The 27,642-nt window shown below is 37.0% G+C and overlaps 2 protein-coding genes across 3 annotated transcripts in view; one reads left to right on the top strand and one right to left on the bottom strand.

The window, feature by feature from the left end:
• ktn1 (kinectin 1) overlaps positions 1-27,642 on the top strand; it is a 192,361-nt gene that overhangs the window by 4,465 nt on the left and 160,254 nt on the right. The window lies entirely within an intron of this gene.
• LOC132403979 (uncharacterized) lies at positions 541-26,159 on the bottom strand. The gene is made up of 7 exons (XM_059987880.1): positions 26,124-26,159; positions 25,324-25,757; positions 22,755-22,842; positions 14,283-14,374; positions 13,994-14,161; positions 4,670-4,764; positions 541-1,506 (listed from the first exon to the last, which is right to left on the bottom strand). The coding sequence occupies exons 1-7, from the start codon at positions 26,157-26,159 to the stop codon at positions 1,430-1,432; spliced, it is 990 nt and encodes a 329-aa protein (XP_059843863.1). The 3' UTR covers positions 541-1,429.

Genomic DNA, 27,642 nt, shown 5'->3' with positions numbered 1-27,642 from the left:
CTGTCCTTAGCATACATTAACATATTCCTAACCCTCTCCAATCTTCTAGCCCAACATCACCATCCATTATCTGGAAGGCTCTCAACGTTACATCTCCAAATGATGTTCTCCCAGATCACTTCCTCCAATACAGGAATGTGACGGAGTGGGGCACTTATCTATTGCAGGTGATTGTTTTGGCCTTGTGTGTGACAAAACTTCCAAACTGCTCCAATTGGATTATTCCCTTTCACTGGGCCAGGCCAGGCCAGGCCATGTGTTCCTGTGGAAAAGTGTGATCCAATGGCCATAGGGTGGACGTTCCAGTTCTTCAAAGTACCAATAAGTGTGCAGGGGAAAAAAGGCAAAAAGTAATTTCAATATTGTTTAAAATTTCCCATGAAACCTCTACATAGAAGATCAAATGCCCACATGTCAGAAAAAAAAACACTGAGAATACTGCCAGGAAAGGTTTATTTTTGACATAATTAAATTTTTAATAAACTATGAATTACTATTTGCAATATGGTACAGTTTATAATGCTTATTTTCTGTGTAATATTTTGTTTCATAAGTTTGGCACCTTTAAGACATTCAACTTCTTTCCTCTCACATCAGACAAAATTGACATTGTTACATAAATTAGGTCTGTTTATAAAAGAACATTTTAAAGAGAGGCTAAAATATTGAATGTGCTACTCCAGAGATTAACGTTGGAATTACTACTTTCAAATTTATACCAACAGTTTGGTTCAAAATGGTAAAACATTAGGAACAATAGTGCAAAATTTACAAAATTACCTGAGCAAAATATGTGGTTCAGGGAATGAAATTAGATTTAAAGAAACATAAATAAGATGCTGCATAAAAGTGTGTGTGTGGGGAGGAAATGGCACAAACACCACAAAGAGACCTAGCATTCCATTTTCAATCAATGCAGAATAACAATTAGAAAAGTTAAATAGAAAAGAAAGATCAAAACAAAAGAACCTAAATAGCAGGGTACAAAAGCAAATTGCATTTAAAACCTAGAGTTCAGGATCAGAGTATAACTGAGACCAATGAAGAATCGAACGGCTTTCTGAACAATTTGGGGAAAAGTCTGAGAAAGCTTGGACTTTTCAGTCTTAAAAGGTGAGTTAACATTGATATCGTATGATATTTATAAGGGGTGAATCATACAAATAAGTTAATAAACAGATATTTGAAATGATTAAAAGTAAGACGTTAGTTGCAACATCAAGAAGTTATTATTTAAATAAATTGTGATTACTACATGGAATGAATTCCCAGCAAGAGTTTTACCCAATGAGGATTGTGTGAAAAGGTGGTGGTTTGAATATTTATCATCTGAATTTGTGAAATGCAACATTCAGTGTGCTGCCCTGTGCTCAGCTGTGTGTATTGATCACTGTATCTAGATGTCAGCAGAAAGGTCCTGCTTTTGTCATTATGCCTTCTTAAACCCTTTTAAGATGGGATAAATGTTCTCAAATGCTTCATAGATCTCCGAACGTACTTTGGCACCTACAGGAAAACAAGCATTTTTTATTTCTTTGAGAACTACATCCTGATTATAAATTATAAAACATAAATAAAATAATGAATCAGCAAAACTAAAAAATCTTACATTGATGTTCTCTTAATTTCTGTGATAAAACCAATAGCAAAACCAATAGCTAATTCTGCAAAACACTTGCCTTTGGCTGAACATGAACAATGATAACACAAACTAGGAGCAGGGATAGGCTGTACACCCCTTTAAACCTACACTGCCAATGTACCAGATTTCTGTTTACCTCCTTTGCCATCATACCCCTTGATTACCCCGATATCCAGAATTTGTCAATCCCTGTTTGGAATGAACTTCTTGACTGAGCCTTCTCCACTGTCTAGGTTAGAGTACCTATGACTTTCCTACTTAGAGGTTTTTCATCATTTATATTTTCAGATATTTCAGAACATAACCACAGTGTCCTACTAAATTCAACTGATAGTTTAACTTAAGGTTAGATTTCAGTTATCTAATCTTAAGCAATCTCTTTGAGAAATAAATACATATTTTCACAGGAAGTTATATTAGAGATTATAGAAGTATAGAATGATTATGATATGTTTCTCCAATACTCATCTTAAGGCCACAATGGAACCTATCTCACATTACATTTACAAAATGCTGGATTCCAGATGCCAACCAAACACAACTTATAAAAAGGTTTTTATAATGTTGTTCTAAATACTTTCTCCTTCTATATTCATGACTTCTTATCCTTCAACTCTCCACCAAGTGGAACAGTTTACTGTATCCACAAATGTCATTTGATCAAATTGAATGAGTGTCTTTGCATCAATTGCTGAAACAATCTGTACTACTGGAATACATAGTGGTTCAGTAACTACACAGTTACTAAAGGAAAGTGAATAGGAAAATAAGCGAGAGAATGAAAATGGAATCATAATTGCAAATTGCAAGTTTGTACAAAGAGGATGATCAATGCACAGGAGATGGAGGACCTGGCTGCACTATTTTTTTAAACCAAGGGAGAGGATGCTGCAAAACTCTCATTAGAAATGGAAAGAGTAGATACGGTAAAAAAAAAACTAAAAGAGAGGGGGAATCCAAAAAAGCTGGAACAATTTCAAAGACTTGGTTACTTCAAAGCACAGCCATTCACCAGATGCAATGCATGTTAGGTTACTGAAGAAAGTTGAGGTGTCACCAGAGAAGGACTTGTCATATTATTCCAGAATGCTCTGAAAATGGCTGAGATGCCAAAAGAAGGAAAAATTTAAAAAGTGACAACTGTTGTTCAAAAATTGAAGTACCTGTACCAATATACTGGCAGCTACCAACAAGTCAGCAGTCCTTGGTGATAGACTTTTACAAATGATACTTAGCGAAAAAGAATATAGACTTGAAGTCGTTTGAATTCCTAATGGGGAGATTTTTTGACAAACTCAATTGAAGATTTTGGTGAGGTTGATGGAGGGAATATACAAAAGACATTATCTACAAGGGCTCTGTTGTTGAGAACAGTCTATAGGGCAATTTCTCCATAAGTCAGCAAATCCATTATCTTTTATAAGCCATATTGATCTATGTATATTGAATCCAGTCATTAATGAATATCATGAAACATTATTATTACTAGCTTGAAAATCCTTCAAAATGTTTGGTAAGATTTGTGTAAATTTGTAGTCCTGTAAAACAGGCCCTTCATAACCTGGGAGTCCATGTACAGATTTTCAGGGAGCATCAAATAAATTCATATATTGTAAAAAAGGTCGTTACCACCATAGAATAATTGGTGACAGTATGGCAATGAAATTGGCTCAAGAGGGAAAGCAGTTGTAAACCGTTGATGTTTAGGATTTGAGTGCTTTTGTGAGGTATGTTATTGATGTGGACACAGGTGGTAGGAATATTCTGCAAATTGGTAGGTTGGCAGAAAGGACAGATGAAATTTAATATAGGGAGTGTGAAGTACACTTTCACAGAAAATCGGGAGAAAATAACAGACTAAATAGTGCAGTTTGAAAGGGTGAGCAAGAACAAAAGGACTTTAATATATTCATAAGTCTTTGAAAGTGGCAGGACTGATTCAGAAAGCAGTTAATAAAGTTTAATGGATCCTTAGATTTTTAAATTGAGTCAGGAAGCTCTAATAAACTACTGAAAAAAATACAGTTTGAACATAGCTGAAGTTTTCCATCTAATTCTGATTACCACACCAGGATGTTAAAGATCCTTGAGAAGGTACAGAAAAGATTTATACAATTGTCCAAAGATGAGGAATTTTACCTGCAAGATTAGTCTGGAGAAGCTGGAGTTGTTCTCCAAAGAGCAGTGAATGACAAGAGAGTCAGTGTGCATTCCTGGTTTTGAAGGGTTAAAAAGAAATAATCTACTAATAATCAAAACACAGATGTAAGTAATAGGTATGAGATATAGGGATGATGCAACACTTTTAAAGTAGAAAATTATTACAAAGTGGAACTCAATATCTCAAAGGCAGTTAGTCAATATTGATGCTTTCAAAGGGAATTGGACAAGCACCAAGGAAACTAAGATTGAAGTATGAGGAAAGAGCAGAACAGGAATGAATGGGTTGGTCTGCAAATAGCGCACATGGATGATAGATCAAACGGCCTCCTTTGCTACTCTAATAGGCGTGATTTCAATTATTCTTGTAAAGTGCACAATCTGACCAGCAGCCAAGTTGATGTTTCTTATGCAGTACTTATTATTTTGACTTTAGATCACTGGGAAAAAATAATCTACAAAAACTAGACAGCATATGTACTAATTCAACTAAATTCACTTTTTTTTTTACATTTGTTTGAATGAGAAAAAGAACTATTAATAATCAGATTATGCATCTTTTCGAAAACAAAAATGAAACAGGTAACATGAAACAATACAAATCTATCAGAAGCACATAAATCCCACTTAAAGGTAAAATAGAATTTGTTAACTATCAGGCTGTGAGGTACTTAGGTGTTCGGCTATATTTCTTTATTGGTCTTTCCACACACATTAGAAACAAGTTTGTTTCAATCAATACTTCATTAAACAGGCACCAAGCAACAAATGTGCTCAATTGAAAACATAAAATTAAAAGTGAATTTACTAAAATTACTCTTAAAAACAATAGATTTAAATTAAAAAATGTAACATAATTGTTTTTACCTGTCAAAACAACCTTGCCAGAAACAAATATGAGCAAAACAATTCTTGGCTTAACCATTCTGTAAATAAGACCTGGGAACAATTCTGGTTCATAGCTGGAAGTTAAAAATACAAAGAATGAAATTTGTGAATCTGGCAGCCCTCAAATTTAATATTCTTGCAATCCAGCTAAGATTCCTAAAATGTAGATCACAGTTTGCTCATCTTCTTAAGTGGTTACAAGCCATCTGCTCAAACTTAAATCTATTAAACCAGCTTTGTCTTATTAAAAAAAAGAGCAAAATAGTTTTCTCAAGTCACCACACAATGGGTGACCAATCTGAACCACCAATTCTACAATATTTTCACAGCAGCCTCCCATCATCCTGTGCTTATTGCTTTGAAAATTTCAGTACAGTCCTGATTTACTGAGTAGCTGATTAAACACTACTATTTATAGCATTGAAAATTAAAGAATGGATAAGCCTTGAAAATTGTTTACTGAACATTACCGCAGTGGTCTTAAGCTTGCCAATATATTTTTACTCAGTCAAATCTGAATTTTAGTGGTGAATAATTGTATGTTGCATTTCAACCAGAGAAATTATTAATTGAAACTCTTATAAGGGACTTCAGTAAATATGCTTTGATGTGAATGTGGCAGTGTGAAATCTCTCACTTGAAAAGAAAGTGAAGTTGATTTTATATGTAAAATCAGTTACATATAACCCATTGTCTCTGAATTAGCAGATAATCAATGGAAATAAAAATGAATACAATAATAAAAGGAAAATCAAACATCATAGCACATAGAAATCTAAAGCATATTACAGGCCCTTTAGCCCAATGTTGTGCTGACCATCTAATTGACTCTAGAAACTGCCTAGAATTACCCTACCATATAGCCCTCTTTTTCTAAGCTCCATGTACCTACCTAAGAGTCTCTCAAAAGACCCTATTGTATCCGCTTCCACCACCGTCACTGGTAGTGCATTCCATGCACCCACCACTCTGTGTGAAAAGCTTACCCCTGACATTCCCTCTGTTCCTATTTCCAAGCACCTTAAAACTATGCCCCCTTATGTTAGCCATTTCAACCCTGGGAAAAAGCCTCTGGCTAGCAACAAGATTCAAATTCCTCGAACTCTAGAAATTCAAATGTTACCACTATTGGAGGGGTAATGTAAACATGTTATATTATACATGAGCATTGGTAGCATGCTTAATGATTATTGGCTTCGGTCAATGCTCCAGCAATGGACAACTTTTGCTCTTGAATCCTCAACCATTACAATGCGGGTAAAAGAGATTTTGTTTAATTTGGCATAGACATCGTGGGCCAAAGGAGCTGTTCCTGTGCTGTTGTATTTGTTCACTTGCTGAATTAAGAAAATTGATTCATGCCCTTTCTTTACTGGCTGACCATTATGAATAAGTCAGTTTGGGTATGTCACACTCACTGAAAACAAAGCAGCCATGTAATTTTATACAGTTATGTAATCCCTCTACTTTTAGTGTCTGTTATTTCTCATCAGTCTTACGTGCATTTGATACCATTTATCACATTAGTGGGAGTTGTTACCACATTGAGGGTTTTTGTGTATTTTCCAAGCTATGGACATCTATAAAAGTAGAACCCATTTGCCTCCCAGGTACAGGTAAATCCAGTAACATGTTTACGTTTGGTTACTATTTACAAATTAGACTGCCATCTAGTGAAATTTCTAAATTTGACAGAACTATTGAGCAAATAGAACCATAGAACATTACAGCACAGAAACAGGCCTTTTGGCCCTTCTCAGCTGTGCCGAACCATTTTTCTGCCTAGTCCCACTGACCTGCACCTGGCCCATATCCCTCCAGACCCCTCACATCCATGTACCTGTCCACATTTTTCTTAAATGATTGGATATTGAGTTGATACTGACAGAGACCAAAATAATAAACCAGATTTTGCAGGGAAATGTCAGTATTTCCCAAGCACCATTATTGTTAAGATGTATACATACAAATGGAAACTCTAAACTCATTAGGTGATCTTCACTAATGGTGTCCTGACTATGTTGTACTGTTGGAGCCCAGTATCAGTGCACGATATTACAATACTTCCCACATTATTCTTCTATGGAGTTTACTGTTAAAAATATATCATCACTGCCTACATTAGTGAATGAAGCTGAATGCTTGCAGTAACGTAGGTATTGGGCCATTTATTTTTTTAATCAATTGAATTTAGTTGAGAATTTTAAAAAACTTAACACTTGAACTGTCTTCAGCCAACATCTCCAGGCACTGTGAAAATACTATCTGCACAAAATCCTACAAATGCAATGGAAGGATAAGTTAACCACCAGTGTCATCCAGACCAACATCCCCCAGCATTGAGTCCCTATGTTATTCTTAGTTGGCCATTTCAGGCAGAGCAAGTTGTATACCACCTGACACCAGAGTACAAAACAGGTGCTCATTTCAAAATTACCTCCTGAGTGATTGCTAGGTAGACAGAGAAAATAATTCAAGGAAGCTTTCTGCACTTCCATCAGATACAACATCCCTACTAACTCCCAGAAACTTCTGGCCATTACTATTCATGGTGGAGGAGATTTGGGGACATTGAGAATATCTAGACAATACACTAGAAGCACATGAAAGCCTTGGGTGACTGCCAGAAAGAGCGTAAGACCTCACTCACAAAATCAGAGTGGAAACAAGTAAAACTCGATCATGACGGATTGCCCAAGAGGATGTTTGCACAATTTAACAAAGTTTTGGAAATTTGTATTTTTTTTTATATTTAATAGTTTTTGAGACATTGAGAAATGATGAATAAATTTATTGAAGCTTGGCAGCCAGTTAATCCAGAGGTTGTGGATTAGTTGACCAATGATTTTCTTGTTTTTTTGTATAGCATATACGAGTCTTATTTTCTCTCCTCAGATTATGACAGTATTTACTTGCACAAGGATGGAATGTCTCACAGCAATCTCAAAATAAGTAGTTAACCACTCAGGGTACAAGATGAGAAGAAATGTATTCACTGAATTTCTGTCAGGATATGTTTCCCAACACAGATCAATAGATTATTGGATATAAAAGGAAGTACAATTAGTATAGGAAAGGCAGCCAGGTGCGAGAAACTGAATGCCCTACTCCTGCTTCTATTTCTTAAAAAGAAGCCAGGACAATTTCAATTGCCAGGACATCTCTTCTCATTAAAATGGAATTATACTGAATAACAAGTTGAAATATTAGGAATTGCAAAATCAAGGAAAGCTTTACTATTGCCTTTTTGAAAGTAATAGCATTACATTTTAATTATATTAAAATTTTAAACAAAGCAATATTAAAGGGGAAGTTTAAACTAAAAATACTTAATATATGGCTTCAATCGTTTTCAGAACATCTCTTTCCACATTACTGGCCCAATGCCTCTCCTTTTACATACATGAAATATTTTATTTAAGTAAAAACATTTTCTTCCTGGAGTGTGATCTTGCCAAATCCAGAATATTAACTTTGTGTATATTATTAAATATCCATTCTAAGATGTTGGGAATCAGCAGTATTAAATTCTGACGTTTCAGTAAAATTAACGATTCCTGGATTAGAGTGTGGGAGTTTTGGAATACTTTTGTCATCTTTGTGTTTGCAAGTTACTTTGAGTGATTTTTTCTCATTATCATTACAAAGTCAATATAGAACTCTTAGCAGTCTGATCTGAAATACCAAGCTGGAACTTGCTTGATCTAGGCATCTCATTGTGTGTGCCACTTTGTTTCTTACCATAATATTTATTTGCATTATCATAAATTAAGCCATTCCATGTACCTCAGAAATTTCAGGATTATGTTATTCTTATAGTTTATTGTGATCATATAGGAATTTGTAGATATCCTCAATGTGTACATTTTCCTCATGCCAAATTACCTGATTTAAAAATCAAAGTGATAACTGTAGCTGGTGTTAGTGCTTCATTATTTTCCTAGCAACTTCTAATCTGTAGAATTAGTGCTCCCAAAACATACATTTCTAAATTACAAATATAATAATGCAATGATTGAACTGCACAAGTTTTTAGATTAGAGCCATCTGCAAGCAAAAATATTCATTAATACTTCCATTGCATCAGTTGCAAATCCTCAGTTGGATGCGTGTTTATTAAGTCAAAGGTATATGACAACTTTTCAAATCTCAGTCACCATTGTAGTTATTCTGTGCAACTCACATAATCACTTTGTTCTGTGGCAAAAAAATTACTGTACTTCATGAATTAAATTCTTTGGAAAACTGATCAAAAGTAGTGATCAAAATTCAGTAATTGATGGTGTTAAAGTAGAGCAGTTTGATCATTTGAAGCTTTTTGAAAGCAACGTTTGACATTTAAGGCAAAATTAGCACTTGTGACAAAATACTGCACATCCAACAACACAATTCATTGCTAAATTACTGGAGGAGGGGAGAGCTTCCTATGACTTTACAAACCTGGATGGTTGTCCAGTTTTTTTTTTAAATCATAAAAAGCCTCCAAAATATGATGTCATATTTAGATCAAGAAAGAATAGCTACAAAACAAAAATACTCAATCTGTTAGCAGTTGTAAAGAAATCTGAAGACTTTAGGGTGTGTTTATCCTCAGTATAAAAATTTCTGCTCCCATTAATGGGCTTATCTACCAGTAATTGCAAAGCCAGAATACAAAAAGAAACTTAAAGATTACTTTATTAATATACCAAAAAAATCATGCTTGTGGGATTTAGTGGAAACAGTATCAGTTGACTATTCAGTTGGCAAACATATTTCTCAACATCCAGGAAAAGTAGTGAGAGAATTTCTTCTCCTCCGTGGTCTCTGCTGCTCTCCGACTCTTCAACCATGTGCTCACACAGACTCCCTCCCGCTTGCGCCCCTTCACCTTCCCTTTGTCCACTTTCCTCTCCCTATTACATTCCTTCTTTTTCAGCCCTTAACCTCTTCTCAGCTTCTGACATCATCCCCCCTCCTCCACCCACTTGCTTTCCCTTTTACCGGGTTTCACTTATCACCTATCAGCTTGTACTCTTTCCCCTTCTTTTCTGGTCCTCAGTCCAAAACATCAACTCGTTATTCCTCTCCATATATGCTGCCTGACCTGCTGAGTTTGCCAGCAGAGTGTGTGTTGCTCCAGTATTCCAGTAGCCATTTTGCTTAATTTCTGTACCTGACCATGATATTTTAAAGGTTTACATGTGTGGATCCCCATTTCTTTGGTGTTTCACAGCTTCTGGCTTTAAACTACTTGGAAATATTCAGTTCTGAATTCTTTGTAAACTATGCTCTAATTGCCTACGGTAACTGCCATTTGCCATGGTTCAATCCTTTTGGTCAATTTCAAAGTAAATTTATTATCAAACTACATACATATGGCACTGTATACTACCTTAATTTATTTTGATGCAGGAATTTACCAGAAAATAATGAAATACAATAGAATTTATGAAAAACTATTTAAACACAGACTGAAACAATATGCAAAAGAGGACAATTTTGCAAAAACAAACCCTCTAGGTTGTGGAATCAGTTCAGAGTTGTGCGTGAAGTTATCCACACCAGTTCAGAAGCTCGATGGTTGCTCCTGAACCTGGTGGTGTGGATCTAAGGCTCCTGTACCTCCTGCCCAGTGGTAGTAGCAATGGTACATATTTATTAATATCTCTGGAATTACACACTTCCATCTACACCATTGATAATATCACCTATCCTGGTCTGAATGAAAACATCACATATATAGAATTCTTTCCTAAAACGCGAGTTGTTTATGTTGACAAATACCTGCAGCCCCAACACATCTGCATGTGGCCCTACTGGTTGCATACTGCAAATTAGAGTATTAGATCAATATCTTTGTTGTCACCAGTTGCCCAGCTCAATTTCTTTGAGGTTATGAAGTTAGTTTCACAATGTATGTAATGTGTAACTTTGTTTAATGCTGCCTAGAATACAGTATCAATAACATCTGGACATTGTTTAGTCATCTTTGAATAAAAAAGTTAGCTTGTTTCTTTAGGCATGACATGGCTTTCTGAAAGTTTTTTTGAAAGTTTTTGTTCTTAGTTATGCACTTTGGTAATATGCTACCAATAGGTATTAGTACAACTAGTCAATAATTCCCTTGTTTCCCTCCTTCATAAATAGAAAAGCATCAAACACAATTTTCCAGTTAAAAAGATACATGGTCATGAGTACTTTGAAAAATTATAAGCAGTGGGGGAAAACACAGCTAGTGTTAAAAGCTGAATGGATTTTAATTTATGATATTAGTTTCACAATCAACAGTCTCTCTGAAGGTAATCTAATGATGCAAAGTTGGATCAATTCAGTTGGTTTATGAAATAAAGTGAAATAAATAAATATCTGTTGCTACCACATATCACAGATCCATTATGATGCTCTTGGCCTAGGGCAATTATATTTTTTATTAAAAATAAATTAATACATTTACCAAATGTGTTCAGACAGCTTGCCAAATTCAGCCATGTTGTTATTTGCTTGGCCAATTGAAAATTATTACATCTTTGGAGCTTGCGCATACCGCATATTCTTCCCTCGGAGCTGATTGAATTGGTGCCCTCATTACTGAAAATATATTCTAGTTTTTAAAATCAGGTATCAGTAGACTATTTTGAAAAAATTACAGAATTAATATAACTATATGTAATGAAAGTCTAGTTTTAAATAAAGTGACTCCCTTCTAATTTTTACCCTTAATTTCATTTCCCTCACTACACCAAAGGATTTATTGTAATTCAAATTCTCAACTTACCATTTCTCTAGCAACTTTCTACCCATCATTCTTCCTACTTTATTCTCCTGGAATCTACCATTCTTATTTTATCTTCACATACCAATTTCACCAAGAATACTGGAATAGATTGCTAATCTTGCTTTTCCTCTCTTTCTTTAAAGTTCCAAGTACATATACTATATACCATCTTAAGATTTGTCTACTTACAGGCAGTCAGAAAACAAAGAAACCCAAAAGAATGCATTAAAAAAAGTCCATCAAACACCAAATGTGCAGGAAAAAATAAGTCATGCAGACAATAAAAATAAATAACGTTCAGAACTGAAATTCACGAAATTGAGGCCACAGCCAGGAAGCCAGTCATCACTGCAATTGTTCTAGAAGCATCTTAGCTGCAGGACACAGCCTCAGTTAAGTACAGAGACAAGTAAAGCTCACACAGCAGTCGGTTGAACACTGGTCCGTCTATCACCTCTAGGTCCAACACCCTGACCTTTTCAACGTGGCCTGGCAGGTAATTCATTCAAACCTCGCTTGATGCTCAATTTTGGTCTCAGGCCCCGCTGCCTTGACTCTGCCTAGTTTTGGTGTACTGCTTTGAATTGCCTCCAAGTCACCTCCCCCACCCACTCACAGAAGTTTGACACTGATCAACAAAAACTTACATGTGAAAGTGAAAAACAGATTTCTATAAAGCAATCTAAATTACAAATATAAAACAAAACTAATTGATTGCAAAAGTGTTCACCCCCTTCAAGTCAGTATTTAGTAGATGCACCTTTGACAGTAATTACAGCCTTGAATCTGTGTGGACAGGCTTTGGACACTGCAATTTTTCCCCATTTTTCTTTACAAAACTGATCAAGCTCTGTCAGATCGCCTGGAGATCATGAATAAACAGCCATTTTCAAGTCCAGCCACAAATTCTCAATTGGATTGAGGTCTAAACTCTGACTGGCCCATTCCAGGACGTTAATTTCATTGTTTTTAAGCCATTCCTGTGTAGCTTTGGCTTTATGCTTGGGGTCATTGTCTTGCTGGAAAACAAACCTTCTTCCAAATCACAGTTCTCTTGCAGACTGCATCAGGTTTTCTTCCAGGATTTCCCTGTATTTTGCTGCATACATTTTACTCTCTACCTTCACAAGCCTTCCAGGGCCTGCTGCATTGAAGCTTCCCCACAGCATGATGTAGCCACCACCATGCTTCACGGTAGGAATGGTGTGTTTTTGCTGATGTGCAGTGTTTGGCTTACTCCAAACAGAGTTTAAGCTGATGGTCAAAAAGCTCAATTTTGGTTTCATCAGACTGTAGAACCTTCTTCCAGCTGATTTCAGAGTCTCCCACATACCTTCCGGAAAACTCGAGCCAAGATTTCATGTTTTTTTTCCCCAACAGTGGTTTCCTTTTTGCCATTCTCCCACGAAGCTGCGACTGGTGAAGCACTTGGGCAATAGTTGTTGTATGCACAGTCTCTCCCATCTCAGCCACTGAAGTTTGTAACTTCTCCAGAGTCACTAAAGGTCACGTGGTGGCCTTCCTCACTAGTGCACCCCCTTCTTGCAAGGTCATTCCGTTTTTGAGGACCACCTGTTCTAGGCAGTTTTACAATCATTTCTTGATGATTGACTTAACTGTACTCCAAGGGATATTCAGTGATTTGGAAATATTCTTGTATCCATCTCCTGACTTGTGCTTTTCAATAACCTTTTTGCAGAGTTCCTGGAGTACTCTTTTGTCTTCTGGTGTAGTTTTTGCCAGGATATTGACTACTCAATAGCATTTGGACCTTCCAGATACAGGTGTATTTTTACTACAATCAATTGAAACTTTGACTGTACACAGGTCTCCAAAAACAGACCTTCATTTATCTGATTATGGGGCTTCTAAAACCAATTGGCTGCACCAGTGATGGTCTGATATGTCATATTAAAGGAACGTAAATACTTATGCCATCAATTATTTTGTGTTTTATATTTATAATTGAGATCACTGTAGAGATCTGTTTTCACTTTGACGTGAAGGAGTCTTTTTCTGTTGATCAGTGTCAAAAAAGCCAAATTAAATCCACTGTGATTCAATGTTGTAAAACAATAAAATGTAAACTTCTGAGGTGGGGGGGGGGGTGAATACTTTTTATAGGCACTGTACAGGCTCCTGATTGCAATGACCATTTCAGGAAAAAGTGTGATTAACAAGGTAATTAATAGTTAGTTGTTTTTTGCTGCCAGCAAGTCATCACTGTGGTTCACCTGGAAGGACTTAGAATTTGTTTAGTTTTGATGAGATGTACATTGGAATATTTTATGTTTAGGTGAAAAATATTAAAAGCACATTGCTGTAATTTGGATCTCACAGAAGGAACACTGACTTATTTAACAAAGGGTTGTTATATTAAAAAAAGACAAATTGATCCTCTCTTTCACAGTTGCTATCTTTAGACTTGTAGAACTTTGTAGTACCACCGCAGCCTTATTTTATAAAAATAAAATTAATTTAAAATGAATCCATTTAGACTTGAATAAATGTACAGGATAGCCAGTTCTGAAGTACTATTTGTGTACCTGCTGAATTGTTGATGTGTAAGAACCAAACCTTCTAATCTTATCGGAAATTTCACATCACAACTTCCAACCATGTTCTGGATTTTAAAATCAAGAAATTTTGCTGGAAATCCAAGTTTCTGAACAATACGAGCATATTTCCTAGCTGCTAATCGAGACTGTTCTTCACTGTTAGGTTGAATAAAACAAAAAAGATTCAATGTTAGTTAAAATCCTGTACATTAATCACATGTAACTTACCACAAGTGATCTTATATTTTAATGATTTATCAGAAACAGGATACCATGCCTTTTAGCTCCCGTGCAAACCATCTTGCCTGAACTGAAGATTAGAGCTGTAGTTCTGGGCTCTCGAATTCGCATAATCACTGCAGCAAACCGCTATTTTTAAAGAACAAGTCAGTAAACATAAAATTAGATCAGAATTATAACAATTATAACTAATTGTTTAGTGCCAAAGGCAATTTCATTTTTCAAGGTCTTGCCAAGTGTGCAGAAAGTTTCTTTATCTAAAACTTACAAAAAGCTTAAATTTTGTCTATTGTAATGACATAGTATGTGCACCTGACAGAAATAAAAGCAATGGGCAAGCTAGAAACATTTTGGAAAGGAGTCCCATAGTTTTCTTTTAAAAATCTAGACTAGTGAGAAAGGCATGTGAACTTACTTTCTATTTTATCTAGTTAGAATAATCTCAATTTTTGTGGCCCTTTGCAAGATTGTATTCTCTTCTACCAGCTTTAAATTTTCTAGCAAAAATTCAGTTTCTATAATCTATTTTTCCCTTCAATTTCTGACATCAAAGACTTGCTTAATTCCAACAGGAGGAATTGCCCTCTCCTGATGCAGGGTCTTGGCCTGTAACATCGGCTGTTTATTCTTTTTCATAGATGCTGCCTAAACCTGCTGAGTTCTCCCAGCATTTTGTATGTATTACTCAGGAATTGCCTCCTATTAGCTACCATGGTCATTATTCACTCAATGCCAAACTACTTGTGAAGCATGATTCTACCCTTATATAACCCCTAACATTCTCATTTCCAAAAGATTGATTTGTGATGATTGGAAGGGAAGTCTGAATGAAATTTCCTTTTCTTCAACGCTCAGAACAAAGTTCTTGTGACAATCTACCTAATCTCATTTAGGTAAGCAGGGTCTGCAATACTTCTGGTACATATGGCATTGGGGCATATAGTTTATTTTTCCATGCACATTTGGTAGAAAATAATCAAAGTGGTCACTATCCTGCTTTCTGAATACCTGTTAAGAAAACTTGCATTTCCTTTCTATTTTCTATGTGTGATGGAAACTGATTGAGGAAACTTAATACTCTGATTCCATTCACTCTAGAGGCAAAGCAGCACAATGCACGTTCATGAAAGAGTAAGAAGCTGTAATTAGGTTGACTTCAGAGTTGAGTGGATTAGCCCGAGGAGTAATTGAGTCACCTGGGACTATAGTATTTGGAATTCAAAGAATAAGGGTGGATTTTATAGAAATGCATAAAATTATGAAAGAGATAGGTAAGAAAGGTTGGAAAGTTACTTCTACTGGTAGGAAAGACTAGAATTAGGGGACATTGCCTTGAGGTGGAACTATTTTTCCCCCATAGTAGGGAATATGTGGAATTCTCTGCCCAAGGAAACATAAGTTACCTTATTAAATACATTTAAGATACAATGAGATATACGTTTGCAAAGTAAGGGAATTAAAGATTATGGGGAAAAGGCATTTAAGTGGAGCTGAGTCCAAGGCCAGATCAGCCATGATTTCATTGAATGGTGGAGCAGGCTCGATGGCCCAGATGGTCTACTCCTGCTCCTATTTTGTTATGTTCTTAGCTACAGACAGAGAAGCCGCTAGCTCCACCTTTTATTGATGTTTATCATTATCAGTAAACAACAGTTACTAAATCAGATGTGCCCATCTACTGCTCCCCTGGCAATGATGAGCTGACCATTCTGTCTTCCACGAGAATTCTTCACTATCATTCTGATTGTTGTCTTTATCTCATCTCAAGTTAACACTTGAGAAACCAAATATTGCGATAAAAAGGAATGAAGCAGTGTACCCTGATGCTCGAGACTTTAATCAGGCTCGCTTGAAGTCTCTGCCAAATTGCTTTCAGCACATTACCTGCAATACTAAAGGACTCAACAAACCTGACCACTGCTTATATCACCATCAAGAATGCCTACTACTCCATCCTTCGCCTACAGTTTGGTAAATCCATGCACCTGGCTCTGCTTCTTCTGCAGACAGACTGCAGAGTGCAGCACCGATGAAGAGATCTATGAAAAGCTGGATGGGTAAAAATGGAGGAGTGGATTCAGGGTCAGTGGATTGGAACGTTTTCAAGGATTTGTCATTGGACCTAAGTAAGTTTGCCAGAGTCATCACCAACTTCAGAAGGCCATGCATGGACAACTATAAACCCACTAGAACATTTTAGGCCTTCCCCAAACAAAAGTTGTGGATATACCAGGAGATTTATAATCTAAGGGCTAGACTGTGGCATTTAGGACTGGTGACCCACAGTCCAGGTATGAGCTCTGGAAGCCACTGAGTGCAAAAAGGCAATTTCAGATGAAACCAGAAACACAGAAGGATGCTCAACAGCTGTGTCAGGACTTGCACAATATAACTGTACAAAGCAACATCAGGTAGCATAAGTGGCAGTGACTGATCACTCCATGATGAGAGTGCAATTTATACATGTTTTGATAGACAGAATTATTACACACCCATGAGTCTTCTAGGCTTTGCTTGACCACCAAAGGGAGGAACTATCTTGTATTCCCATGTATTCCAATGATCCTTTGGTCTCAGTATCTGGAGACAATGTGCTGGCTGTCTTCAAGAGAGTGAATCCAAGGGAAGCATCTGGTCTGGATGGGGTGCCTGGCCAAGTACTGAAGACCTCACTCTGGCAGTGTGGGGTACCCACCTGCTTTGAGCAGGCTTCAAAGATCCTCACCACCCAGGCCATGGTCTTTTTTCGCTGCTGCTATCAAGTAGATGGTACAGGAGCCTCAAGACTCGCACCACCAGGGTCAAGAACAGTTACTACCCCTCAACCATCAGGCTCATGAACAAAAGGGGATAGCTACACTCATTCAAGGACTCTTTATAATGTTATTTCAAGCTTGTTATTTATTGCTATTCATTTATATTTGCATAGTTTGTTAACAGTTCCTGGTGTTTACAGTTATTGTTCTATAAATTTGCTAAGTATGCCCACAGAAAAATCTCAGTGTTGTATGTGGTGACGCGTACTCTGATAATAAATTTTACTTCGAACTTTTGAGCCCCTGCATCTCAAGATGAGCTTGTAATTTCAGTCTTTGAAGCTGACATCTGGGCAGCCTTCAAGAGAGTGAATCCACAAAAGGTGCCTGGTCCAGGCAGTGTACCTGGTAAAGTACTGAAGATTAGTGCAGATCAACCCGCTGGAGTATTCAATCCCTGGCTTCTGCAGTCCGAGCTTCCCACCTGCTTCAAAAAGGAATTGCTTGTACTGGTGCCCTAGAAGGGCACGGTCACCAATCTCAGTGATTTCCAGCCGGTGCCACTTACATCGACCCTAATGAAGTACTTTGAGAGGTTAGTTATGGCATTGATCAGCTCCTGCCTCTGGTGACTATTATTTATTTCAGTTTGCCTACCTTTACAACAGGGCAACTGCAGATGCAATTTCTCTAGCTCTTCACTCTGTTCTGGACAACAGGAACTCAAGCACCAAGCCGCTGCCGCTTATCATTCCATCCCAGCTCATCATCAAGCTTTGCGACCTGAGCCTCTGCATCCCCCTCTTTAACTGGATACTTAAACTCACCAGTAAGGATTGGAAGCAGCATCTCCTCCTCATTGACCACCAACACAGGTGCACCTCAGGGGTATGTGCTTCTTCTTTCGGTCACTCACTATACATATAACCGTGTGGCTAAACACAGCTCCAACAACATCTTCAAATTCATTGATGATACTACTGTTTTCAGAAGAATCAGAGGTGGTGAGGAGTCAGCTTACTGGAGTGAGATAAGTCACCTGGTTGAGTGGTGCTGCAAAAAAAAACTCTTGCCCAACATCAGTGAAACTAAGGTGCTGATTGTTGACTTCAGGAAAGTGATGGAGGGTCAATATAGGACCTTTTACACTGGGGGCTTAGTGGTGAAAAGGATCAACAGCTTTAAGTTCCTGGTTGTTAACATATTGCATTGCCTGTGCCTGGACCCAGCACATAGATGCAATTAGAGCCAAACGTGTCTGAATCTTTACTTTTAGGAGATTGAGGTGGCTTGTCTTAACAGATTCACAAGTCTGACTTGTCACCAAACACTAACAAGCTTCTACAGCTGTACAGTTGAAAGTATTCTGACTGGTTGCATCATGGTCTGGTATGGCAATATGAATGCACAGGAATGTAAGAAACTGCAGAGTAGTGAACTTTTCCCAATACATTATGAGCACATCCCTTTCCTATCACTGGTGGCATCTACAAGAGGCGCCACATCAAGAAGGCAACATTTCTCAAAGACCCTCACCAGCTGGGCTATGCAATCTTTTCAGTTACTGTTGGGTAGGAAGTGCAAAAGCTTGAAGTCTCACAGCATCAGCTTCAAGAACCATTCAGTTCTTGAACAAACCAGCAAAGCCCTTATCACCACTAGAGTTTAGCAACGGTGATTACTCTGAACACTTTGCATTAAAGTAAACAGTTATTTTTTTCTAATTGTTTACTTGTAATTTTAAGTTATAATTTAATTTATGTTTTTCTCTTGTGAATCCTGATTTACGTGCTTGTGATGCCACTGCAATCAACTTCTTCATTGCACTCGGCAATAAACTCAATTTCAACTCCTCATTTCCAGATGCTTTGATAAACTTTTGTCATATTAACTTTTGTTACAATACAAACAAGATTAAAACTTGATATCTTGACTGAGTGAAAGGAGATGATGAGAGCTCAGAATAGAGCACAAGAGATAACACAAAATGAAAGAGCAGCAAATGGCAGAGACTGCTTATTTTCATTAGTCAAGGCTGAAACCTAAAGTGAGGAGAGTTGAGTCTGGAAAGTGAGAGACCCCAAGAACTGATAGTGGGGGCAGTGAAAAGGAGTGAGAACTAATATCTGACAGATGAAGAGATGGAGGGCAGGGAAAATTAATATAGCCAAGTTTCAAATCTAAGAACGTTCTCTTTGGTCCAACTCATCCATGATAACCAAGTTGCCCACGTAAACTCATCCCATTTATCTTCATTTGGTCTATAACCCTCTATATTTCCTATCCATGTACTTTTCCAAATGTCTCTCAAATTTTGTTATTGTACCTGCCTCAATTACTTTCCTCAGCAACTTGTTCCATATATGCATCATCATCTGAATGGTTTCAAGTTGCAACTATTTAGCAATATAATATTCATTTAGCATACTTCATAATTCTTAGAGGAAATTATATATTAATAAACAGAAATAAATATAGCAAGAAATATAACAGATATAGCAATAAACAGAAAAATAGCCAGAAAAAGTAGTATGTTAGAAAGAGAAAAGGAACCTAGGAACTTCCACAAGTTAAAAAGAGCTTTCAAGTGAACATGGGTTCTCAGAGTTTGACAGAAGTAAAAGATACATTGAAAAGATGTTAAAATCTATTTCTAATGAAGTTCTAACTGTTACTTACTAAGTCTTAATAATGATTGGAGGTATTGTAGCTTGAAAAGAATTTTCAAATCCAAAAATTGGTTAGTGAATGTAATTAGTAGGATGGTTAAGTGAGAAACTGTATTGAGTATTTCAAGATCTTTCAAAGCTAAGGTGCTAGTATTATGATTATAAATATTCATGAGGTTTTTGGTTTTTTAAAAAAAACTACTGTGGGCATAGATCTAATTAATGGAGAGTGATAACAAATAAGCTGTTTTCAGATTGGAGTGACTTAAGCACACAAGTCATAGATCTCTCTCCCTGTCCTCCGTTTGAGATAACATAAAAACAAGGATCAGTGTGAAGGAAATTAGTGAACTGCAGCCCACACTAAATGGCTGTATGTCATTTCTCCAAGTGTGCCTTGTGGGAATACAACTTGTGAATAGAAACTACAGTCTATAATGCAATATTAACAGGCTAAGTGATTGAGAAGATAGCAGTCAGCATTAAATGGAGGAATGTAAAGTTATTTTTTTTTTTAAAAAGGGAGGGGGATAGCATATTTTATAACTGGTAAAAAGGAAATATCAAATGTGTACTGAGTCCGTCCCAGCTCCATTGAGTTTGGTCCAGCTTGCCCCACTCCCCAGTGCTTCTACACCACCTTGCAAATTTATTTAGTCTCAAGTACTAATACATATGCATTAAGTAATTCAAGCAAATAGACCAAAAAATAATGAGGTAGTGTTCATGGATTTATTGTTCATTCAGAAATCTGTTGGCAGAGGGGAAAAAGCTGTTCCTGAAACATTGAGTGTCTCTTCAGGTTCCTGCATCTCCTCTCTGACGGTAGCGATGAGAAGGTACTAGATGGCATATCCTAGATCAGGGATTTCCAACTTTTTTTTTAAAATGTCATGGACACTTACCATTAACCAAGGGGTCCATGGACCCCAGGTCCGTCCAAGATGATGGGGTCCTTAATGATGGATCCTGCTTTTTGAGGCATCAGCTTTTGAAATGTCCTCAATGCTGGGGATACTAGTGCCCGTGATAGAGCTGGCTGAGTTTACAACTTTCTGCAGCTTTTTCTGATCAAGTACAATGGCCCTCCCCATACCAGATGGTGATGCAACCAATTAGAATGCTCTCCACGGTATACCTGTAGAAATTTGCAAGACTTTAATGACATACCAAGTCTTCTCAAATTCCTAATGAAATATAGCCACTATCATGCCTTCTTTGTAATTACATCAATATCTTGAGCCCAGGATAGATCTGCAGAGATGTTGACACTCAGGAAATTGAAACTGTTCATCCTTTCCACTGCTGATCCCTTCATGAGGAATGGTGCATGTTCCCTTGACTTACCCTTCCTGAAATCCACAATCAATTCCTTGGTCTTTGAGATTGAGAGCAAGGTTGTTGCTGCAACACCACTCAACAAGCTGATCTATCTTGCTCTTGTATGCCTCCTCATCACCATCTGAAATTCTACCAAAAACAGTCATGTCATCGGCAAATTTATAGATGGCATTTAAGCTGTGCCAAGCCAAACTGTGTCCAAGTTATTAAAGCAGATTAAGGAAAAACAGTTGCCGTGATACAACTCCAAGGAATACCGCTCCCTCCACCCCCAAAAAAATGAAAATTTCACTCCAGATAAGTGAACCAGTTAAGATGGAAAATTATATCTTGTTCTCTATTACTCAGGAATTAATATTAATATACACAAGTAAGTTGGTTTGCTGCAGTTGGACAGGACTTTGTTGAGTTTACTGTACATCCGGAGCACTTTGTGCAGTTTTATTGATTCCCAAGGGATGATCTGTTTTTTGTCTTGGAAATTGAGTCTTACAGATCAGTTTGATTAATTATCCTACTCCTCTGCAAGCAGAGATGGAGCCGTTTTCCCTGGAGGTTAGAAGTAATCTACTGACCTCCATAAGATTCTGAGATAGATTGTAATAAATGGTGAATTCCTGCATCATCTGGCTAAAACAAAAGAGCTTCGCTTTAAACTGTGGTCCCTTTATCTAAGATTTGGAGTATTGTGACTCTTTGGAATTCTCTGCTCCATAGATCTCTGGGTGCCATGGCATTGAGCAGAGACTCTGGGAATGAGATCAAGATTAAAATTGGATTTCATCCTGATGAGTTCAAGGTGATGCACTTTGAAAATAGTTGGGGTCTGGGAACATTGAAAAGCAGAGAAATCTTGGTGTACAAATCCACAGATCTCTGAAAATGGCAGGACAAATATTCTATGAATAGAATTTAAAAGGAAGCAGCTTATGGTGCAGCTTTACAAAACATTTACTATATGAAAAGAGCACAGGAGATTCAGCAAGTTGTTTCCTTGGCTGGAGTATCTTAGCTATGAGGAGAGACTGAGTAGGCTGGATTGGTTTTCCCTGGAACAGAAGCATCCGTTGGAGGAGCTTGACAGTGGTATACAAGACTATGAAGTCCAAGATATGTTGGAAACTTATCCCCCAGAGCAGAACCAGCCAAAATTGGAGGACATACAGTGTTTATGATGAGGGGCAAGAGATTTAGGAGAGATCTCAAAAAGAACTTTTTCCCACACAGATGCTGTTGGAATCTGGGATGCAACGTCTGAGTAGGTGATGGAGCAAATTCTCTTACAGCATTCAAGGCATATCTGGACAAGTGGTTAAATTACTAATGCTCAATGCAAATAACACTACAGACCAAGTGCTGGTAAATGAAATTAGTCTCCATGGGTACTTAATGGTTGGCCCAGACAGAGTGGGCCAAGGGCCTACTCATTTCTGTGCTATAAGGCTCTATGGCTCAAAGAAAAAGTATCAAGTCTGAAAGTGAATTAAGAGCAACTCTGATCTCATTAATTTACTCAAGACCTATGCCTTATCTTCATAATAGTTACATTATTCATGCTATTTTGAGAAGCCATGTGATGTAGTACACTGGTGTGGGAGAAATCTAACTAAATATAGGGAAGTGAAAAAGACAAATTTAAATGGTCTATACTGCACAAAAAGAATGCAAAATTGACATTAAAGCTAAAGAGAACAAAATTACAAATGTATAACATGACTGAACTAATTCATTTGAGAAAATTACCTTTGGATTATATTCAGCATTTCTTGCATGAAGAGCAATTCTCTTCAGTTCCAGTTTGCAGGCCAAATTAACAGTGGAAACAATATTTCTATAGAGAAGAAAAAAGCAAAAGGTTATAAGTGATTTACTGTACTCCAATATTGCAGGAGTTGTATTCTCTAAGGATTGTATTAAAATGTTATTTCCCGTTTCTGGAATGAAATGTGAAGCTAATGGAGACCTCTAAGTAACCAGAAGGAGCTAGAAGAGCAAAGTTGGGGAGAACTTTTTGGCTAGGGCAAAAACATTAAGGTTGTAATGTAGGAAGATTTCAGCTATTCAAATATTAGTTAGTTGGTAAAATGTTGTAAAATGTGCAAATTGCATTTAAGAAAACTGTTCTTTGCCATTTTCTTAGTAAGTCCACTAAGTATGGGAGACATTTAGGATTTAGATTCAAGGAATGAAACTGAGCAGGTGGAATGAATATTAGTGGGAGAGCAACTTTGTGGCAGCAATCATAATCAAGTTAATTTGGTATAGATTTATAAAACAGAGACAATGCAGAAGTATTTTATGCCAGAATGTAAGTTATAGATATCAAATTACATGATATGAAAAGTCTTGAGAGAATCTGGGCAAGTTTTAGAAAAACATTGCCAGGACTAAAAATTGTGGGTATGAGCAAAAATAGGGTAAACTAGAAAGTTTTCATTAGAACAGTGGAGGTAGACAGAAAAGATAAAACATTGGAGCAGAATTAGTCAATTCAGCTGATCAAGTCTGTTTTGTCATTCAATCATGGATGAGTTTTTTCAAACCCATTTTTCTGCCTTCACCCCATCACCCTCCATCCCTTTACCAATCAAGGATCTATGAACTTTTGCATGAAGTACAGCTTATGACTTGAACTCCACAGACCTCCATGGAACAGAGGTGAATTCAGAGCAAGAAGAGCTTAATGCTATATTGACCTCATTTCACTGTAATCATGGCATGATGGGTTAAAGTTGAAGACTAATCATTTGGGATCAGTGAAGAGGAATGGAGATATTATACCATTGTGAGCAATTTAAAGGAGAGATGGGGTCAGAAGGTGAAGGGGGAGGAAGATCTAGAGGGAAGTTTGTGTTTACAGAATTGGTGAAGCTTGCCTTTCGGAAAACCTAAAAGAAAATACATTTCTTTCTGTTGGAATGCATGTTGAGGTGAAGCATGAAATGGTTCTGGAGACAAAAGCTTTGATTCAATGCTGCTGGAAAAAAAAGGTAAAAGACATTCATGCAGCAGATCATGGTAAGTTATTGTTCTAGGCCATCTACGAGTCTGACATGATAATGCACAAGATTCCAGTTATCTGCAGTAACAACAAACAATTGGTAATGCACTCCAGATGCTGGTTTGACAGTTTTCATTGGTATAAATGCGATCCACATGGTCCAAGGCTCATTTATGTCTAAGAAGCTTTTATAATGGGCTTTATTCCCTGGAGTGTAAGAGAATGAGAGGAGATTTATAGAGATATACATATTATAAAGGGTATAGATAGAGTAAATACATGTAGATGCTTTCCTGAGATTTGGTGAGATTAGAACTGGAGGTCACAGGTTTAGGGTGAAATGTGAAATATTTAAAAGGAACCTCTGGGGGCAACTTCTTTACTCAGGGCTGCTGAGAGTGTGGAATTGATGGACGTGATGGATATAGGTTCAATTGTAACATTTAAGATAAATTTGGATAGGTACATGGATGAGAAGGCTATGGAAGACTATAGTTCATTGGCGGGTAGATCGGACTAGGCAGAATTACAGGCCGGTATAGACTAGATAGGCCAAAAGGCTTGTTTCTGTGCTGCAGTGCTCTATGACTGTACATCCTGAATCTCATAAGGCCAGGGTACAGTATTTTTGCAGCAGTGTTTTCATGATCTAGTGAGAGTTTTACAGGGAATTCTGGCATTAGTGTTCAGAAACCAGTTTCAATAGGAATCTGGACTTTCTTACAGCTATTTGGTATTCACAACTGACACTTTTTGAACTGCTACAGTTCTAGAGACAGATACACTAGTGAAATTTAAGAGACTACTAAACAGGTATATTATGGAGGAATGTAAGGTGGCAGGATATATGGGAGGCAGTGTTTAAGGGTTGGCACAGCATTGTGGGCTGAAGGGCCTGTACTCTGTATTATTCTGTGCTCTAATGGAATTGCAGTCCCTGCTGTCAGCAACAACTAAACAAGGATCCAAAGCATAAACTAAAACAAGTCTTGTCAAAGGACCATTTAGTTCGGAAAAATGAGTTGACAGTAAGCCGGTTTACTGAATGTTCTACCTTGGAGACAAAGCACAGTGGTTTATGCTGTGGTAAGAAAGATCAAGAGGCAAATTCAAGCACAAAACAGTATAGCATGAGCATCTTAGAAGTATTACTTCAGAAATTCATGATAAACAAAGTGCCCTAGAAAATAAGTACAGGTTCTCTATTTAATGTATTACACATTAAATATATTAATTGTATTACAATTATTACACATTGTATTACACAGAGGTAGTCTTTGAAGAGATAATCTTGCTAACAAAGATACTTACTGTAACTGGGGACATATTCCAGAACTTTCTACTGGGGTCATTGGTGTTACAGGTGTCATAGGAGTCATTGGTACTCGGCAAACTGATGATGATTCATTATCAATTGGAGTGACAGTTCCTTCATTTGTTGATTGGCATGGCAACTGGCTAATGTTTTCAGGTTCAAGTGTAATAATACCATCATTATTATTAACATCTGAGAACAGTTGGCTCTCCTTTATCGTTTGTTGCTCTGTTGTATAACTGTTTCCACCATCATCATTTTGCTGGTCCTGGTCATCAGTGAGAAAGCTGAGGTCTGCTGAAGTAAGATCTGTAGATAATTCCTGAGGTTGGAGAAGCTGAGGAGTATAACAAGACTCCTGACTTGCTATGTCTGAATCATATGGAATCATAGGATCAAAGACATGGGAATTATTTGTTGGGAGATCATCCTAAAAAAAATTACATAAAACATGTTAAAAAGTAATCATATATTACCACATTATCCTCATAAGACTAAGTGAATTAACCATTATAACTGCTTACGTCTGTAGGTTTAAGGACGTTCTTTAAATTCACTTCATTTTACTAAAAACAGATTGCCTGTGAACTCCCTTGATCACCAAAACCTTTAATGAATCAGTTGGTGCTCAATATTGATCAAGCACTACATTTTGTATTTGAACCCATATGCCCAAGGAGCACAAAACCCACAACCATTCCTGCTCTTCACTATTCCTTGTTCAGCAAGGGGTAGGATTCGTATTTTCTACCCTCCACTGTTAAATAGCCTTTCAAAACTCAACAGGGCAACTTACAGATACTTGCTTCATGTGCCAGAATTTGTACGTCATCTCAACAGGCAAAAGAAAATGTGTTTTCTCAGTGTAATTGCTATTGTTATAATGGCAAATAGGATCAAATTTTACACACAGCATGAGATGAAAGACTTTTTTTTTACTGTTTGTTAGGGAAAGAATATTGTCAAAAGCACCAGGAATATAAGTAGACAAAATCCATTCTACTAGCTGGCTTTCAGTCCATTCCAAGTGAGTGACTACTGGTGATGTCCTGTGTTTCTCCACCTGCCATACCAATATCTACCAGAGGACAGAGAAATAAATCATGAATAATACCAAACAACTATTCACCAACTTGAAAAACAAAGTTTAAAATCACATTGCACAACTTAGAAAATAACTGTTTGTTGCAGGCACAAATCTTCTATCCAGGAGTAGAACACTTCACTTGAACCTGCTCAGTAAAATCTGGGGCAGGGTTAGGTAGGGTGATGACATCAATTTATATGGTGGGGGGGGCTATTGATTTAGCCTGAATACCCATTCAGCTGAGTGATTTTTTCATCAAAAAAAACTGTTAGAACAACAGCAACAAAGTTGGCAATGAGTCTTTAACTATATGAATAATTAAAGCACCTTTTGCAGATATTTAGATAGTAGAAATAATAGTTTACTTTCTAAGACAGATGTCAAGTAGAATTACTTTTTAAAAAACCGATTAAATTCGGTGACCAATCCCGATTCTGAACTGCGGAAACAGGAAAAGGTGTACAGGTACTAAAAATACACAAAACTAGAATACAGTTTTTAGTCAGTTTTCCTTTACTGCTGCCCACCTTAAACTTGATCTTTAGTAACTTTAAAATGTCTTATGCCCAGGTAGTAAGTGGTAGCAAAAAAAAATCTAACTGTAAGATAATGAGTTTCTCCGTTCACCAACTCAGCGAATTGGTAGAAAGATAAAAAATGTAATTTTGGTTTGGGATACATTGCTGCCCGACAAGTAGCACATACAAATACACTAATATTCATATTTTTTTTAAAAAACGTGATATTTTATATGTAAAAGCTTAGAGAATAGGAACGAAATAAAACCCATCGTGCAATTAGTTTTATTACAAGTGGGGAATTAACTTACATTCTCAATAGATTGATCAAAATAACTCTCCAATGTTGACTCCATAATGACTTTGTTGAACCGTTTTAGTTAGCTGGACTCGCAGGAAAGGCAAACTTTTACCCAGAATTGCTCTCGACGTCTTCAATCCACCTCAGGTGGCCTCTATTGATATCAAACACGTAAATCCATGCAGCTTTACAAAAAAAAAAATGTTTTATTCTACTATAACTGATAAAGATTGGCATGTGAGTTACGAAGTTACTTGTTTTTGTAGCAAGTATTGTTTACGCAGAAAACATTCACAGGACAATCCACTTAAAACTTAATTGAAAATAACTGGCGTAATTGAATTTATACGCAATATGTTCTTCCCTTCCCAAACTGAAATTTGTTTCTTGTTCATTTTATTTTTGAATG

This window comes from Hypanus sabinus, chromosome 2 (genome assembly GCF_030144855.1).
Source record: "Hypanus sabinus isolate sHypSab1 chromosome 2, sHypSab1.hap1, whole genome shotgun sequence".
Taxonomy (NCBI): Eukaryota; Metazoa; Chordata; class Chondrichthyes; order Myliobatiformes; family Dasyatidae; genus Hypanus; species Hypanus sabinus.
This window is presented reverse-complemented; position numbering and strand designations above follow the sequence as displayed.